Source organism: Hyla sarda, chromosome 4 (genome assembly GCF_029499605.1).
Source record: "Hyla sarda isolate aHylSar1 chromosome 4, aHylSar1.hap1, whole genome shotgun sequence".
NCBI lineage: Eukaryota > Metazoa > Chordata > Amphibia > Anura > Hylidae > Hyla > Hyla sarda.
The window spans coordinates 295939308-295957997 of NC_079192.1; the positions used below are offsets into that span (position 1 = coordinate 295939308).

The window sequence follows — 18690 nt, forward strand, 5'->3', positions numbered from 1 at the left end:
CGCTCCACTACCTCCTTATCCACTTGGTATTTATTTCCTTTTATCTTACATGTCACTATGTAATGTGCTGCTATCACTCTCTATGTGTGCACTTACACTGATACTATTGAGTTTACACTTGTTTAATGCATTATGTGAGCCCTTGCTTTTGTTCCGGTATTATACTGGTCCATTTCCCTATTCCCTGATTTTCAGGATATGTAATTTTAAGTGATTTTATATTTCTATTTTTTTGTTCAATAAAACTATATTTTGTATCCCATAAACGCTTCTCTTCTGTGTTCATATATTTCAATAGTGCATGGGATTTGTTATTTATATGAGGGACTTTATATTGTTTTTTCATCACTAGTGTGTCAATCCGGAGGCTTGAGGCAGCTTAGGGGTGCACAGGTACGCCCTTTTGCATTCAGTCCCAGACAGCAAGGGGGGACTATGATGACATTTTCTTTTTACATATGTATTCAAATATGTTTTGACCTTTGTTTTTTTATTTTTTATTTCCCCCTGGGAGACATCTATCAGCGGACTATAGAAGCAGATCTGTCACGGTACGGACTGAGACCTTCAGAAGTCCTCGGTCAGCCATTACAACATTTATCTACTTGTAATCTGATAGTGGTCAGAAGCTGCCGGGCATTGAGTGAGCTGGGGTCCTGAGCCCACTCCATACACCCTGAACAGCCCCATGATGTTTGATTTGGGAACTTCAAAACATATCCCAACTTGATCTTCAGTTAACACAAAAGAGTTGGATGAAATTTAAAAAAGCTCATGTTTCTCCCAGCGTGAACACCATTTTTGTCTATGGGCCATGGCTGATATTGCAGCTCAGCCTCATTTTATTTAGTAATACCAGACATAGCTGCTTCAACTAGATTTGGGCTGTTTCTGGAAAAGCAGACCATATTTTCTTCCTTTAGGGTATGTTCACACGAGCAGATTTTTTTGCGGGTTTTACGCTGCGCATTTGAAAGAGGGTGGGCTCTTCTCGGCTGTCCGCAGCAGATTTTCCGTGGTGGAATTTACACTGTGGCAAATCCGCTGCAGTCCCTGCTGACTTCAATGGGGCTTGCGGCGGATTTTCCGCAGCGTAAATTCCGCCGGGGAAAATCTGCTGCGGACAGCTGAGAAGAACCCATCCCCTTTCAAATACGCAGCGGAAAACTCACAAAAAAATCCACCTTATTCTCCTTTGTTCATGATCTGTTCCTGGCTTTCTATTCAATAATGGCAATTAAAAAACCTGAACATGTGAGCACAGTTATATAAGCTACAAACTATAGCTGTAACTTTATTCTTTCCTGTGTTTGTCTGCTCATTTCATGTATTACTAAGGAAAAAGAAGAAGTTTCCTGGCCTCACAGAACACGTATGCTGTCATTAGCGGTCATGTGACTAGTAATGACTGTGCTGCTGACAGCAGTTCTGTTAGTTTATCCATGGTGACATTGAGAATGTGTATGCCTTAGCAGTACCGCTGTCAGCATATTGTCAACCTGAAGCAGCATTCTATACAGTATCCCGTGACATACTGCCAGCATGTGGTATGGGACTGTGTTAATAGGTTACATACTGCAGTTTATTTAATAATGCTCACATATTCTGTCCAAAATATTTCTTTATAACGGTGCAGCATCCGCACCTTAAAGCCATCATACTAACCCATTTACAAATAGCGATAAATATTTCACAGCAAAATCTATATATAATGCATAGATCAACTATATAACCTGCAGAAAAATCAACATGTAACACAGGGTGGATTTACAGAATGATCCACAGTGTAAAAAAAAAAAAAATCTACCATGTCTGAATTAAACATTTTTAGAATTATGATAATTACCGCTGAATTTTACTGTAGCATTTGCCAACAAATGCACAAGGAAACATATATTTATATATGTTATTTATATGTCAAATAAAAATCAACCCTTAACCACCCCATTTGCCAGGGTGGGGCTTTTTGTCTGAAGACCCAACGAACGTTGGTATATCTCCTGATCACATTTGTCTTTGGCTGCAGAGATTGGCCAGGACTTTTAAACATCCTGCTGGCTGTCCAACACGTAGGTGCAGAGAATAGTTGTAGTAATTAAAGCCTTATCCATAGCATAAACACATTCTAGCATGGAGCATCTGGAGGCAGCACTGTAAAAGTGCCCATACACCACCAATTCTGGCAGGTAGCTAGCTGTCTAAGGCTGGGTTCACACTACGTTTTGTCCCATACGGGAGCGCATACGGCAGGGGGGAGCTAAAACCTCGCGCTCCCGTATGTGACCGTATGCGCTCCCGTATGTCATTCATTTCAATGAGCCGACCGGAGTGAAACGTTCGGTCCGGTCGGCTCATTTTTGCGCCGTATGCGCTTTTACAACCGGACCTAAAACCGTGGTTGACCACAGTTTTAGGTCCGGTTGTAAAAGCGCATACGGCGCAAAAATGAGCCGACCGGACCGAACGTTTCACTCCGGTCGGCTCATTGAAATGAATGACATACGGGAGCGCACACGGTCACATACGGGACAAAACGTATGGGACAAAACGTAGTGTGAACCCAGCCTAAGATGTATAGCGGCTTCCTGATTCTCCACTGGCAAATGATGATGGTGAAGAGAAAAGTTGAGCGTGTTGGATTTTCACCACCCAACCCTATTGGGAGGGATAAGCTGGCACAAGAGCTGTCTGGCTGCTGTTTACCTCTCCGCTCTCATAGAGGAAACATGAACATTCTGACATTTATGACGGCATAGTTCTCTTCTCCTGTCTGATCTGAGTGACCAGTATCATGCAGGAGTGGAAGCTGAATGTGATGACTGATGTCCACACCACCGCCAGCTTCCGACAACAAGAAAATGTCCCAAAAGACAGATTACCCACAACAGGAGATGCAGGTCCTGCAGGACCTTCTATGATGTCACATCATGATCAGTCACATGACTGGAAGGAGTCACAACAATTTATATCAGGCAGGGACATGTCTGTATTAAAATTAACCACTGTGTGTATGTTGGTGCAGCAAGGCTGTGCACATTAACAGAATAACAGTTGGATGTCCTTTCTAGAAAGATAATAAAAAGTTAATGGGGGGGGAATATTCAATGACTTGTGTAATAAGGGCTCTTTATTTTGCACCTAAAAGAGCATTATATGTGCTTCATTTTCAGCAGTGTGTTTGGTCTTTTGTAAATTTGGGGCAAATAGCACAAATGGCACATCATTTAAAGGGGTACTCCCCTGGAAAACATTTTTTTTATCAACTGGTGCCAGAAACTTAAACAGATTTGTAAATTACTTCTATTTAAAAATCTTAATCCTTCCAGTACTCATCAGCTGCTGTATCCTCCAGAGGAAGTTCTTTTAGAATTTCCTTTCTGTCTGACCACAGTGCTCTTTGCTGACACCTCTGTCCATGTCAGGAACTGTCCAGAGCATGAGAGGTTTGCAAAGAGTATTTCCTCCTGCTCTGGACAGTTCCTGAAATGGGCAGAGGTGTCAGAAGAGAGCACTGTGGTCAGACAGAAAAGAAAATTCAAAAACAGAAGAACTTCCTGTAGAGCATACAGCAGCTGATAAGTACTGGACGGATTGAGATTTTTAAATAGAAGTAATTTACAAATATGTTTAATTTTCTGGCACCAGTTGATTTAAAAGATGTTTTCTAGCGGAGTACCTCTTTAATACCAGGTATACTTGTTATTAACTGCAACACTTTGTGCACCAGAAAGTGGTACAAAACCTTTGAAAACTGTTATTAGCACAAAAAGCCTAACCCTTTTAAAAAGAAATTGGCTAACAGGGCACTAAATCGGGTGCTAAATATCTGAATATGTGGCGCTAATAGTTTGCTCCACATTTTAAGACAATTAAAAGCAAAATAAATTCTTTGAATATGAGACTGATGAGAGCCAGAAACTTAATTGTGTTCCCTATTTTCTGGTTGTAATTCTTTTTAATTCTTTTTTTGTACATTATTATGGGGACTGCCATCTTGCCTGAGTTGTTTTAACAGCATTTAGAGATATGCTTTATAGCAAGCTCCAAGGATAAGTATAGTCAGGAGCTGACCCATTGACAGGAATGGGAGAGGTTTCTCTGCATGTTCTAAGTGGTCAGAATGAAAATGGCAAGGTTTTAGGAATATTGTATGATATAGATATCAAAATGAAAAATGAGAAAAACACCACCAAAAAATATGTTTAACTTAATTTAAACAATAGGCTATTTTCAAAAACACATTCCTACATTCCAGTTGCAACCAGAAGCAGGGCCGCCGTCAGGAGGGTAAAGCAAGTACTCCAGTCAGGGGCCCGAGCTCCTAAGGGGCCCTGCCAGCTGCACCCCTCTGCAGCAGCCAGGGTCAGAACATTGGCAGTGGCTGGAGGCTAGGAGTCCCGACACACATATAGATCAGTCAGTGTGTCAGAACTCAGGACCTAAGTGCACCGCAGCTACAGCAGCACACACAGGTCCTGAGACTGACAGCTGACACAGTGACCACAAGTCCAGAGGCTACAGAGTCTATACTACATACTGTACAGACAGGACGCTCACTGCTGCCTCTACTGTCTGCCTTCTCCTAACCGGTTCTGGCTCCTCATGCTGACAGCACACAGGAAGAGAAGCTGCTCAGGGGAAGATCTGCTACACTGGGTAAGAGGAACCAGATCTTATTACTATGTGAGGAAGGAGGGCTGAGAGTCCTGCTGTGTGAGTGGGGGGGGGGCTCTGAAGAGGGGAGACCTGTTATAAAGGGGGGGGGGCTGGAGAGAGGAGACCTGTTATAAAGGGGGGGATTGGAGAGGGGGGACCTGTTATAAAGGGGGAGGGGGCTGGAGAGAGGAGACCTGTTATAAAGGGGGGGGGGGCTGGAGAGGGGGACCTGTTATAAAGGGGGGGGGGGCTGGAGAGAGGAGACCTGTTATAAAGGGGGGGGGGGGGCTGGAGAGGGGGACCTGTTATAAAGGGGGAGGGGGGCTGGAGAGAGGAGACCTGTTATAAAGGGGGGGGGGTCTGGAGAGGGGAGACCTGTTATAAAGGGGGGGGGCTGGAGAGAGGAGACCTGTTATAAAGGGGGGGACTGGAGAGGGGGGACCTGTTATAAAGGGGGAGGGGGGCTGGAGAGAGGAGACCTGTTATAAAGGGGGGGGGGGGCTGGAGAGGGGGGACCTGTTATAAAGGGGGGGGGCTGGAGAGAGGAGACCTGTTATAAAGGTGGGGGGCTGGATAGGGGGGACCTGTTATAAAGGGGGAGGGGGGCTGGAGAGAGGAGACCTGTTATAAAGGGGGGGGGGGTCTGGAGAGGGGAGACCTGTTATTAAAGGGGGGGGCTGGAGAGAGGAGACCTGTTATAAAGGGGGGGACTGGAGAGGGGGGACCTGTTATAAAGGGGGAGGGGGGCTGGAGAGAGGAGACCTGTTATAAAGGGGGGGGCTGGAGAGGGGGGACCTGTTATAAAGGGGGGGGCTGGAGAGAGGAGACCTGTTATAAAGGGGGGGGGGCTGGAGAGGGGGGACCTGTTATAAAGGGGGAGGGGGGCTGGAGAGAGGAGACCTGTTATAAAGGGGGGGGGGGTCTGGAGAGGGGAGACCTGTTATAAAGGGGGGGGGGGCTGGAGAGAGGAGACCTGTTATAAAGGGGGGGGGGGGTGGCCGGAGGGAGTAGATCTGTTATAAAGGGGGGGGCTGGAGAGGGGGGACCTGTTATAAAGGGGGAGGGGGGCTGGAGAGAGGAGACCTGTTATAAAGGGGGGGGGGGCTGGAGAGGGGGAACCTGTTATAAAGGGGGGGGGCTGGAGAGAGGAGACCTGTTATAAGGGGGGGGCTGGAGAGGGGGGACCTGTTATAAAGTGGGAGGGGGGCTGGAGAGAGGAGACCTATTATAAAGGGGGGGGGGGCTGGAGAGGGGGACCTGTTATAAAGGTGGGGGGGCTGGAGAGAGGAGACCTGTTATAAAGGTAGGGGGGGGGGCTGGAGAGGGGAGCCCTGTTATAAAGGAGGGGGGCTGGAGAGGGGAGAACTGTTATAAAAGGGTGGGGGCTGTAGAGGGGAGACCTGTTATAAAGGGGGGGGGGTGGCTGGAGGGAGGAGATCTGTTATAAAGGGGGGGGGCTGGAGAGGGAGACCTGTTATAAGGGGGGGCTGAAGAGGGGAGCCCTGTTATAAAGGGGGGGTTGGAGAGGCGAGACCTGTCATAAGGGGGGGTGTCTTGGGAGTGAAGATCTGCAGTTACTACTGTGTAAGGGAGGGGGGGACTTCGTTTTGCAATTCTAGTTGTTTATTGTCTTTTAGTTAAGTATATTTTAATATAGTTACATACAGTTAAAGGGAACCTGTAATCAGTTTTATGCTGCCAAAACCACGGCCAGTATAAAACAGGCATTGCGATTGCGGGACACTATGATATATATCCTGTGTATAGGGGATAAGAAGTAAGGTAGGTCAGTACCCTTTAAGCTCTGTAGTATACAGAATTAGGTCAGTAACAGTATGATGGTAATATGTATGGTGATATTTCCTCTTTCCTTCCTTCCTCATTGAACTCACGGGCTCTTGTTTTTCTTGTCCTGTGTTTAAAACATTAGTTTTTTATGGATAATGGGGAAGATAGCAGTCGTGCCCTGGGGGTGGCTACAAGAGGTCGGGAGCCCAGGCTTTGAGCTGTGTAAAGGACCCCAAAATTCTGATGGCAGCCCTGACCAGCGGTATTCTGAATGCAGTTCAGTGGTATACGTCAGTATTAGTACACGTTGTGTAATCTAATATATTTATGAAGACACTGTTTTATGTGGATTATGTTTATAAATAATAAAATAGTTTTTAAAGATAAACATACACTTTTAGGTTCTATTCACGTGTACAGTATCCTGCGGATATTTGATGTGCAGGATTTGAAGTCATTTAGTTTACATTGAAATCTGCAGCATAAAATCTGCAGTTTTAAATCCTGCACATCAAATATGTGCAGGATACTGTACGTGTGAATAGACCCTAAGGCTAAGTTTCCATTTGTTTTCTTTTTTGGCGTTTTGCCCCCCCCAAAAAAAAATGCCAAAACAGCGCCCATAGCGTTTTTTCATTGATGTTAGCTGTAAATCAGTGAATAAACGCAAAATTATTTTTCCACTTTACGTTTTTCAGTTTGGTGTTTTTAAATTCTTTTGGCCTTTTTCACTCTTTTTCAGCTCCTCGGCGGTTTTGTAACGTCGCAGCAGGTTGAGCCTATTCTCTCCCTGAAATCGTGGCATTTTTCCCTCAAAGAAGTCTATGGGAGAAAAAAAAAACGCCAAGAAAAACGACATCTGGGTTTTAACTTTGGCATTTTTGCAGGGGATTTTTATTCTTTATTGGACTTAAGCGATCCAAAAAGGTGATGAAGATACTTTTTTTTTATAAAATGTTGTAGATATATTAAAAAAGATACAGTAGTGATGAAAAAATTGTCTTTAACGAAATGCATCTTTTTTATAACGAAAATGTAACACATTTTTTAAACAGGGATCAATTAATGTGGGCGGGCAGGGCACAAAAAACGTAGCCAACAATAATAAAAATGTAGTGTGTGTTTTTAACTATTTTTTTTAAACATGTTTTAGGTAGTACTACTACTCCCAGCATGGAACACACTGTTCCATGATGGGAGTAGTAGTACCTGTACTAATTGACAGATTGCCCCGGGTCTGTTGCGATCCTTCTGTATAATGTATAGATGCGTCCGGCCGCTCTTCTATGGTCCTCTGCACTGCCGTATTTATACACCTATTCATGGGGGAGATTTATCAAAACCTGTCCAGAGAAAAAGTTCCCCAGTTGCCCATAGCAACCAATCAGATCTCTTCTTTCATTTTTAACAAGGCTTCTGCAAAATGAAAGAAGCAATCTGATTGGTTGCTATGGGCAACTGGGCAACTTTTCCTCTGCACAGGTTTTGATAAATCTCCCCTCATATTTCCAGCAGAGTGCTGTGATTGGCAAGATGGTTTCATCCAATCACAACTCTCTGTGGGAAATATGAATAGGTATATATATACGGTAGTGCAGGGGACCATAGAAGAGCGGCCGCCCGCATCTATACATTATGCAGGAGGATCACAGCGGGTGTCAGGAGTGACACTGGCTGCGATATGTCTATTAAAGCAGGTACTACAGCTCCCAGCATGGAGCAGAGTGTGCTCCATGTTGGGAGCAGTAGTACCTGCAGTTAAGGACAGATCACAGCGGGTATCACTCCTGACACCCGCTGTGATCATCCTTTATCCCTGAGATGCGGAGCGGCTTTCTCCTGTGCTCGCATCTCTGCTCTGTACACTGGCCGGCCACTCATTCATATTTCCCTCTGAGAGCGGTGATTGGCTGCCACCATCTGGCCAATCCCCACTCTGGGCGGAAAATATGAATGAGTGATGTGAATTTCTATTCACATCACTTGCCGGCCCGGAGTATAGAGCAGAGATGCGAGCGCTGCATAGAGCCGATCCGCATCTCTGCCATATTATGGACGATCGCATCGGGTGTCAGGAGTGACACCCAGGGCGATCTGTCTATTAGTACAGGAACTACTACTGCCATCAGTGTGTTCCATGCTGGGAGTACTAGTACTGCCTAAAAATATAAAAAAAAAAAAAAAAAAAAAAGTGAAAAACACGCACACACAACATTTTTATTATTGTCAGCTAAATTTTTTCTGCCCTGCCCGCCCAGATAAATTGATCCCTGTTTACAAATTAATTAAAATTTAGTTACATTTTTTTCCCATCACTACTGCATCCTATTTTTTTTTTGGGTTCCCAACAAATTTTGAAAAAAAAACCAAAGGGGCCAAAAATGCAATTTCCACTAAAATGCAAAAACGCCAGAAAAAACGCCAGAAAAGCATCAGACGCAAGAAATTGCACTGGCATTTTTTCCGTCATTTTTTTTTTCTGCAGTTTATTTTGCTACCCATTAACTTCAATGGGTGGAGAAATACGCATCAGCAAATACGCAACAAAATACGGCATGTGTGACCCTACCCTACAGTGAAGGGGTAGAAAGGGCTTTCTAGATATGACAATGAAAATGTGTACATTCTTAACAAATACATACGTCTGGATGTACTCATACCTTCTTTATGGTCGACATTTACTTTAGAATCTCCACTCACAACTGAAAACTCTTCCTCATGGGTGACTTTATTATCAACGATTACTGTGCGCTTTGTGTGCTCTGTTTGGCTGACTGTCTTTTCTGCTTTGCCATCTTGCTGCCATTTGACTTGGACCCCAGTCTTGACGGTCTGGGTTGTGATCTCAGTTCTACTTCCACCTGCTACATGGACAGTCTTTTGTTGGTCAGTGAAAGAAGATCCTGAAATATAAAAAGAAAGACCTTGTCTTGCCTACAGAAGGGACAGAGCTGTGTTTTTACAAGCTTTTTTTTCCAGTACTATATTTAGATGTTTTAAGCGTCAAAAGGATTGTCTGCTTTATTAGTCTTTATGACAGGTGCAGCATAGACAAGTGCCAAATTCACTTTTTATGACTGCTATTCTGATGGATGCCCTGATGTAATTACTAAGGAGCACAGACAGGGCTGGTTGTAGACAAAGATGGATTGTTATAATCAGAGCTGTTAGTATGTGTTTATATGACAGTATTAATTCTAGTATGGCTTTAGCTTTTTACAGCTATGCAGGGACACATTGTATGGAGCAGGAAAATATTTATAAGTTCATTTATTGACCCTAGAATATGTCATCTAAAAAAAACATTTGTTGTGTGATTGGTAAGGTGTGGGAGCACCAAATTTATTAAATGGTCGCAAAGCATTTCATAAGTTTTGTGCAGGTCACATTTTCTGAAATTTTCTCTCTTCACATACACCAAAAAGCTAAGCTAAGTCTGGGCTGGTGTAGTTTAGAGACTTTTCAGTGGCTTTTCGCCTTTTTTGCACCTTTTCACAAAAAGGTGAAGTTCATAAAACCCTTCCATATCATGTGTATTGCCAAAATCAGTGGATTGCAACTCAAAATCAGCAGAAATGTGTAAACCAAAAGGCGCAAAAAAGGCGCAAATAAACCCTGCTTCTGCCTTTTTTGCGCCTTTTCTAGACACAAAAAACAGTCTAAAGACACTAATAAATGTCGGCCTATGTGCTGGATGGTTTACAGTGCTGTAAAAAAGAACAAAAACAATGTACGCTGCCTACATGAGATGATTCAAGTATTTGTCTATAAGAGATCTCCAAGTCATTTGAATAAATTTTGCATAGATCAGTAGTACAAGCAAATATAGAAAACTTGTCTTGTCTTAAACAAAAATGCTTCTTTCTCCTGTTATTAAACTTTTCCCCTTTTTCAAATAGTTCGCTTTAAACATTAAAGGGGTACTACAGTGGAAAACTTTTTTTTTTATCAACTGGTGATAGAAAGTTAAACAGATTTGTAAATTATTTTTATAAAAAAAAATCTCAATCCTTCTAGTACTTATTAGCTGCTGAATACTACAGAGGAAATTATTTTCTTTTCGGAACACAGAGCTCTCTGCTGAATCATGAGCACAGTGCTCTCTGCTGACATCTCTGTCCATTTTAAGAACTGTCCAGAGTAGGAGAAAATCCCCATAGAAAACATATGCTACTCTGGACAGTTCCTAAAATGGACAGAGATGTCAGCAGAAAGCACTGTGGTCATGATGTCAGCAGAGAGCACTGTGTTCCAAAAAGAAAATAATTTCCTCTGTAGTATTCAGCAGCTAATAAGTAATGGAAGGATTAAGATTTTTTTTTAAAGACGTAATTTACAAATCTTTAACTTTCTGGCACCAGATGATAAAAAAAAATTCCACCAGAGTACCCCTTTAATGGTTGATCTTAAGGATAGACCATTTATATTTACATCTCAGTGGACCCCCTATAAACTTCAGGCCATGTTTACACACTGTAAAAGCAGCCATTGTTTTTTCTGTAAGGCCGTAAATTTGTATAAAAACATAATTTTTTGAGAAAAAGTATGTGTTATATTAAGGGGACTATGTCAGCTCTATATCATGTTTAGACCTGCAGGCATGGGCAGATAACTAATAGGGATGATGAAATAAATGAATGTTCAAGCTCGTGTCAGGGAGTTGTTGCCAAGGAAGTGTAACTCTCACCCCCCCCCCCCCCCCCTACTGGCCTTCCGAGACTCAGCCATGATTGTCAATCAGTTGAGTTTTATGTGAACATACCCATAGATAGGCCTCCCTTACATATAGTTTTTGGTCAGTATTGTGGTTCGTATATTTAGCCCAAACTAGGAATAGATCTAAAACACAAAAAAGGGTTGACTCTTTTCATTATAGTTTTTCACTGTAGTGCTCCACACCTGGTTTTGGCTACAAAAAATGACCAAAATACTATGTGAAAGAGACCTAAGAATGGTGCCACACGTAGCATTATTAGCATCAAAGGAATGAATAATATAAGGACTTATTCCTTCTGGATCCAACTCTAGCTTTGGCTTAGAAAACTGCATCAAAAACTGCAGTGGCAGTTTTTGATAAAATGCTGTGTGTGACCCCCACCTTAAAGAGCAGTTATGAGGTCAGTAACCCTGGTATGTCAATGACATAATGATACATTGTGAATTTGGAGGTTTCTGTCCTTTGAAGACCACTATAGCCAGTCCCAAGTGGATGACCCCAGGGAGCAATAGACTGCACTCCTCTGTCATACAGCCAGTCTATTGGTCTTTGATGTCTGCCATAGCTTGGTAGAGATACAGTCTATTTGTAAGACAGATGGTTGCAGTCTCTGCCTCTACCATCCTCACCTGGGTGACACCAGACAGCAATACATTGGCACACATTTTCTATGCCAGATGCACCAAGATTTTGTCTCCTTGTACACCAAAATTGTGGTGCACAGCAACTGGGACATTTTTATTATGATGTGCGCACCAAAAAGTCCTGGAAAATGTATCTCCCACAGCAAGGGAATGTGGCCTAAATGGAAACAGCTCGGCAATGACAAAAGAGATGTGGTCTAAAATGCCAATTTTTGCCTTTGCCTGAAGTAAGTCAAAAATGGCTGGTAGAAACTAATACTCTGCAGTGCAAACTTAGCATAGACAGTCTACAGATGTGCCAGATCAGCCTTAGCCATTGTGACAAATCTAGCAGTTTTAGTAAAGTCCCCCCCAGCGTGTGTAGGGTATAGTCATGTCATCTCTTTTCTCCCTGTTAGCCCTTATATCTCTGCTCCACTGCACATAGTCCTATAGTATCTGCAGCCACAGTCCTAGACAGACTTTCTTTCACTTAGGATAAAGATTCAGAATTAAAAATAACTATTCTTGAACTATGATGGATCTACTGTATTACTAAATAATACAGGTCATATATAATCATAAAATATATTTTACAATAATATGAAAGTGGAAAGTTAAGTTTAGTTATATTTTAAAATAAAGTGGTATTCCAGTTAAACAAAAAATATATATATATTATGCTGCGGCTAAAAGTAAAAAATCTCTATCCAGTCTCCCTCTGTTTTTTTCTCCTTCCTCCTTCAGAGATGAGAGGTTGGAGCAGGACCTCCCCACTTAGCCAATTACTGGCCGCAGCAATGTTCTGTCTTGGCCAATGATTGGCTGGGTGGGCAGGTCCTGCTCCAACCTTTCATCTTGATGAACCCTAAAAGGAGCTGAGGGGACCAGGGTAGGTAGGTATCACATTATTTATTTATTTTTACCACAGCTTCAGCATAATGCATTTTTTTACTGCAATACCCCTTTTACTCCTTCCTGCCCCATGGTGTAAATGTACATCATGGTAACCCGCACCTTAATGCAACATGATGTGGATTTAGGTCTATGCAGTGCAACATGTCTATCTGGCTATGAGCAACCGAAACTCTCTGTTAATGATGGACATCAGCAATCACGCTGATAGCCATTAACTCTTAAGATGTCATGATCAATGCCGATCACAGCATCTAAAGGATAATACAGTTGCTGGGAGTTCAGGGGCTTCATTACAGGGGTCCAATGAGTCTGTGCCACAGATCTCCACTCTTCTAATCTCAGGCAGACTGTACTAGGAGAATGCTGATAACACTCATCAATGCTATGCTATGGCACAGTACTGTATAGTGAAAACAATAAAAAGATTGCCTATATGTGAGCACAGTTCTATTCTTGCTTCAGTACAAGATGTAAATTGACGTCCTGGTGCATTAAGTAAATGTGTCTTTCCGAGTGTCACAAATTTCCACCACGGAGGGAGTAAAGTGGAGTTCTATTTTCCACCTTGCACCCTGGTAAACCAACCTATGAAGATCCTAATCCAGCAGATTGAGTAATTTGGATTGAAAACTTGTTCACCAGAAAGCCTATACACCTGCAAACATTTCTGAAAAAGACATCTAAAACACCTAAAGTTTTCTAAATTCAGCAATGCTGCTAATGAAGCATTAAAGGGGTATCGGATAGGGGATAAGATGTCTGATCGCCGGGGCCCCGCTGCTGGGGAGTAAAGGGACAGTGAGAGAAGCATCATGTGATGCGAAACGGGCCGTACCTTAACCACACCTCTGCCTCTGCACTGCAACTCTCCCCTGAAAAATAGCCATGTTTGTTTGCTGTTACATGGATGTTACAATAAAGAAGACATTCACATCCAAACTAATAAGTGCTATGTCTTCCTTCTTTCTTTAATGTTTACAGTGACCAGATCTCTATTCTCCTGGCTCAGGTAACTGTCTTTGGAATTGGGAAAGGAGTTCAGAAAAGTTTACAAATTGTCTCATGGAATCATAGCAGCAGAACACCAGGTTTCCGTGATAGTACCACTCTGCTACACACTTCTGGGACTACTATATATATAGTGGGATATCCATATGGTATATGTATAGCAACGTGACATGTGCTGTCTGGCTTTTGGACACATGTACAGTTGTTTTTTGTATTGTTTATGAAGGGAAGGGGTTTCTTCACACTATCTGTTATACATGGTCCCTTGTGGCATCTAGGATAGTCCTTTTCTTTTCACTGATGGAGTATAAGGGCAAGTTTTCATAGAACTGAATAAAAATGAAAGAATAAAGGAATGGAGCACTGACCGGTTTATGCTTGAAGCAAAGGAATCTTTTTTTCTTCAGTGGGTACATCATGTGCAGGGGAGCGGACTGCAGGGAGCCACTTTGAGCAACGGACTGTATCACGTGTTAGCACTTCCTCAAGCCCTGACGGCCTGAGGAAGCGCTAACGCGTGATACGGTACCGAAATTGCTCCCGGTAGTCCTCTCCATCACACATGATTTCCCGCTGAAGAAAAATAGTTTGATCAACATCTGTAAACATGTACTGTATGTTATCTATCAAAGATCTATGCGTAAAATGGTGACTGTTGCAGTGACTGATAAAAAATGACTCCTACAGTATAAATAGTCATCACAAAACTATCCTATAAGACTACTACCCAAAGGGCACCATGAAGCTGTTTCTCCAGTGTTTATCACTCACTACCCCCAAGTAATAAGGTGATATAAGGTTAATGGGTGACCTAACCGGTAATTATTCATATGACTAATTCACCTACACCTCAGCATGCCTGTTGCCTTGCCATAGGCTTTAATAGACCAACCATGATCTACTTGTGACTACTACTTCTACTTCAGACCAGTTTTTATGTTTTTAGATGTTTTATACATTATTTACACTATCACAATTTTCTTTCCTTCAAATAAAACATATAAAGGAGATCAAAGATAGTCATAAGTGTTTTTTATATTAAGACATCATTACAGCTAACATATTTCAGAAGCAGAGATTGATGCAACTGCAATGCTGCCTAAGATCTATCATGCATTCTAATCCACCCGTTACTTGAGTGATGAGCATTGGAATAAACAGTTTTATGTTTGCCAATATTATATAGAATCTTAAAGGGGTACTCTGGTGCAAAATTTTTTTTTTTTTTTTTTAATCAACTGGTGCCAGAAAGTTAAACAGATTTGTAAATTACTTCTATTAAAAAATCTTAATTCTTCCAGTTCTTATTAGCTGCTGAATACTACAAAGGAAATTATTTTCTTTTTGGAACACAGAGCTCTCTGCTGACATCACAAGCACAGTGCTCTCTGCTGACATCTCTGTTTATTTTAAGAACTGTCCAGAGTAGTAGAAAATCTCCATAGCAAACAGTTCCTAAAATGGACAGAGATGTCAGCAGAGAGCACCTTTCAAGGACTGGTCTCTATAATTCATTTTATATCCAATTCCTACCATGTGTCACTTTGCCTTAAAATCTAAACTATATTGTCAGCAGTTTGGAATGTTAATTGCAGCTGATAAATTACCTTTAAACGAGTAGTCCAGTATTGTAAAATGTATCCCCTATTTGCAGGATAGGAGATAAGTGTCAGATTGTGGGCGATCCAACTGCTAGGGGACCCCCCCCCCCCCCACGATGTCTTGCAATGCACCCTGGCTCTCTGTATGAATAAAGTGTGTTGACCATGGCATGAAGCTGTGGCTGACGCGCCTTCTCCATGCATCTCTATGGGAGAGCCGGAGATACACGAACGCTGTATTTCCGGCTCTTCCATAGAGATCCATGGAAGGGGCATGTCGGCCACAGCTACGAGAGGTAGTTGACAGTCTTGACAGTCTTGCACAAAGCAGAGATCGCTTCATGCATGGGGAGAGCTGGGTTGCGAGCGAGAGATCGCGGGGGGTCCCAGTGGATAGGGGATACCTTTTTTTATAACAACGTGTGAGAAGGGGTAGAAACCGGCACTTGCAAAACTAGGAGTTGGTAGCTGTCACCAAGCGGTCTGAGTCAGTATGGCTATCGGAGGTGCAAAGTCTATATAAAGTGTAACAATGCATGTAAAAGAAGATCAAAAGTAGACTGCACTCACTAATTATAACGGAGCTTTATTGTGGCAGATAAAGCATGTTGAATCGGAGTGTCAGCTCGTGGAAGCGCGCGAGTCACGCAAAACAGTTCTGTCCGGCACACCCCTGCCCTACCTGCTTCTGTCTGCCAGATTCAACATACTTTATCTGCCACAATAAAGCTCCGTTATGGTTGGGGAGCGCAGTCTGCTTTTAATCTTCTTTTACCTATAAGTTTTTTTTATTTTTTATACTGGACTATTCCTCTAAGGTTGTGTGTAAATCTATGATTTCATCACAACAGTGTTTTAACTTTAAGTCCTAGCTTCTAACATGTCTAAGAGTAAAAACACAGCATTGGGTTGCATTGCAGTTGCATCATGGTTTATAACTGCATCACATCAATTTCTAATAGTAAAGAAAGAATTTCACTGCCGTATTGGAAACCAGTGATGCAAGTAAAGCAACCTGATTGTGTGTTTTCACCCTAAGAAGAATATTTACACATTTCAAGACTGAAGATAGCAGTGGAGCTTAGGGTGGCAGATCTACATATCGAGTAAAAAAATGTAATCATCTGATTTAGAATTAAGTGGGTAAAATGGCACCCTATGTTTAACCGTTCAACCACCACAGTTGTCACCAGTGTTTATTGTGTTTCAGTTTTAGGATGCTCTTATACGGGGTGCCACCAGCCGTGGCTGTTCTGGTGTACACAATATCAGTAAATAGAAAGTTCTATCCAGTGTCACTAGCGATTGCAATATACTGTTAATTGTGTGCAACCTTTTTTGGCGGTTTCACACACAGCATTTTTGTTTACGAAAATGTCCCCCAAAAAATACTTGTGAAAATCACCTTTTTCCAGTTATACAGCTGTGAAACATTGCTATATCTAACTTTGTGTTGTAAAAAATGAAGGTTCTATGTACAAACACATAGATAAAATATATTTCATAGAAAGTCATGTGTTTAGTGTATTAGCTGTATTCCATTTTAAAAGAATCGCATAGGATGTACTCTATTCCATCATACACATCTGAAGTTGAATATCACCACACTACTAAGCCAAAAAAAGGTCTCGCCGGAGATTGTTCACAGTCTCTTTTTAAAGCAGCGGTGAACTTTGTAAGGGGTACTATGGTGGGAAACAATTTCAAATCAACTGGTACAAGAAAGTTAAAGAGATTTGAAAATTAATTATATTAAAAAAATCTTTTAGTACTTATCAGCTGCTGTATACTACAGAGGAAGTTCTATAGTTCTTTGCAGTCTGACCACAGTGCTCTCTGCCGACACCTCTGTCCATGTCAGGAACTGTCCAGAGCAGGAGAAGTTTGATATAGGAATTTGCCTCTACTCTGGGCAGTTCCTGACATGGACAGAGGTGTCAGCAGAGAGCACTGTGGTCAGACAGAAAGGAAATTAAAAAAGAAAATAACTTCCTCTGTAGTATACAACAGCTGATAAGTACTGGAAGGATTAAGATTCTTTTAAATAGAAGTAATAGACAAATCTGTTTAACTTACTGGAGCCAGTTGATATGAACAAATAGTTTTCCACCGGAGTACTCCTTTAATGCCTAATGTGCCTAGTGGTAGATATTTCTTTTTTTTTTAAATACAATAATATGGGATAACTAGCATAATTGCATTAAAAAAGACTAAACAATTTTGGTAACATTTTAAAGACGACAAAGAAATAACCTCGGATTTACTCAAATACTGGCAGGCCCATCCAACCATTCCCTAGTAATATAAATGTAGTCATCACACTTTAACTAATCTGACTGTGGAGTCTAAACAGCAGCTGTCATATCTCATGACTGAATGAATTAGTGACAGTAATGAAAGCCCCTAGATGTGTAAGCTTCCCTCTGGATACTTGGCCTCTCAGACTGCCGAGATACATAGCAGCTGCATGGTTTGGTATGGGTATTGCTATTCTCATGATTTCAACTATACACTGTCTATGAAAGCTCATACATTATTGTACAAAAATGGATTGTATTTTATTGTACTATTTATACCCATTCAGTTGTTGCTTAATAGGAGGCAAATAAATTACAAATATTAGAAATTTTCCTGTTTAATGGGAAATATGTATTTCGGTTTTCTGTCAGACTATCATCATTAGAGATGAGCGAACTTACAGTAAATTCGATTCGCTACGAACTTCTCGGCTCGGCAGTTGATGACTTTTCCTGCATAAATGAGTTCAGCTTTCAGGTGCTCCGGTGGCTGGAGACTCTTTCCTAGGAATGTATCCACCTTTTCCAGCCCACCTGAAGGCTGAACTAATTTATGCAGGATAAGTCATCAACTGCCGAGCCGAAAAGTTTGTGACGAATCGAATTTACTGTAAGTTCGCTCATCTCTAATCATCATCCTTTAGAATAACTCCTTACACATAAGTAAATTAAATATCTGTCTATTTTTCTGACTTATTTTTTACTTAGTGGTTTTAAAAAAATCTTTTTTTTTCTAAGAAAATTCTATTAAAGGGGTACTCCGGCGCTAAACATCTTATCCCCTATAAAAAGGAAAGGGGATAAGATGTTAGATCGCGGGGATCCCGCCACTGCGATCTCTCCAGCAGCACCCCCGGTTTTCAGCTGCACAGAGCGAGGATCGCTCTGTGGCTGATGACGGGCGGTGCAGGGGATGGAGTTTTGTGACGTCACAGCTCCACCCCCCCTTGTGATGTCACGCGTCGCCCCCTCAATACAAGTCTATGGGAGGGGGCAAGGCGGCCGTCACGATACTCTGGCCCCTGCATCGCCTGACATCAGCCACAGAGCGATCCTTGCTCTGTGCAAATGAAAAACGGGGT

At 42.0% G+C, this 18690-nt stretch overlaps 1 protein-coding gene across 1 annotated transcript in view; it reads right to left on the reverse strand.

Annotated features, from left to right (window-relative positions):
- MYBPC1 (myosin binding protein C1) overlaps positions 1-18690 on the reverse strand; it is a 388140-nt gene that overhangs the window by 121610 nt on the left and 247840 nt on the right. The window contains exon 9 of the mRNA XM_056574562.1: positions 9105-9347. Coding sequence (XP_056430537.1) covers positions 9105-9347 — 243 coding nt within the window. The remainder of the gene's footprint in view (positions 1-9104; positions 9348-18690) is intronic.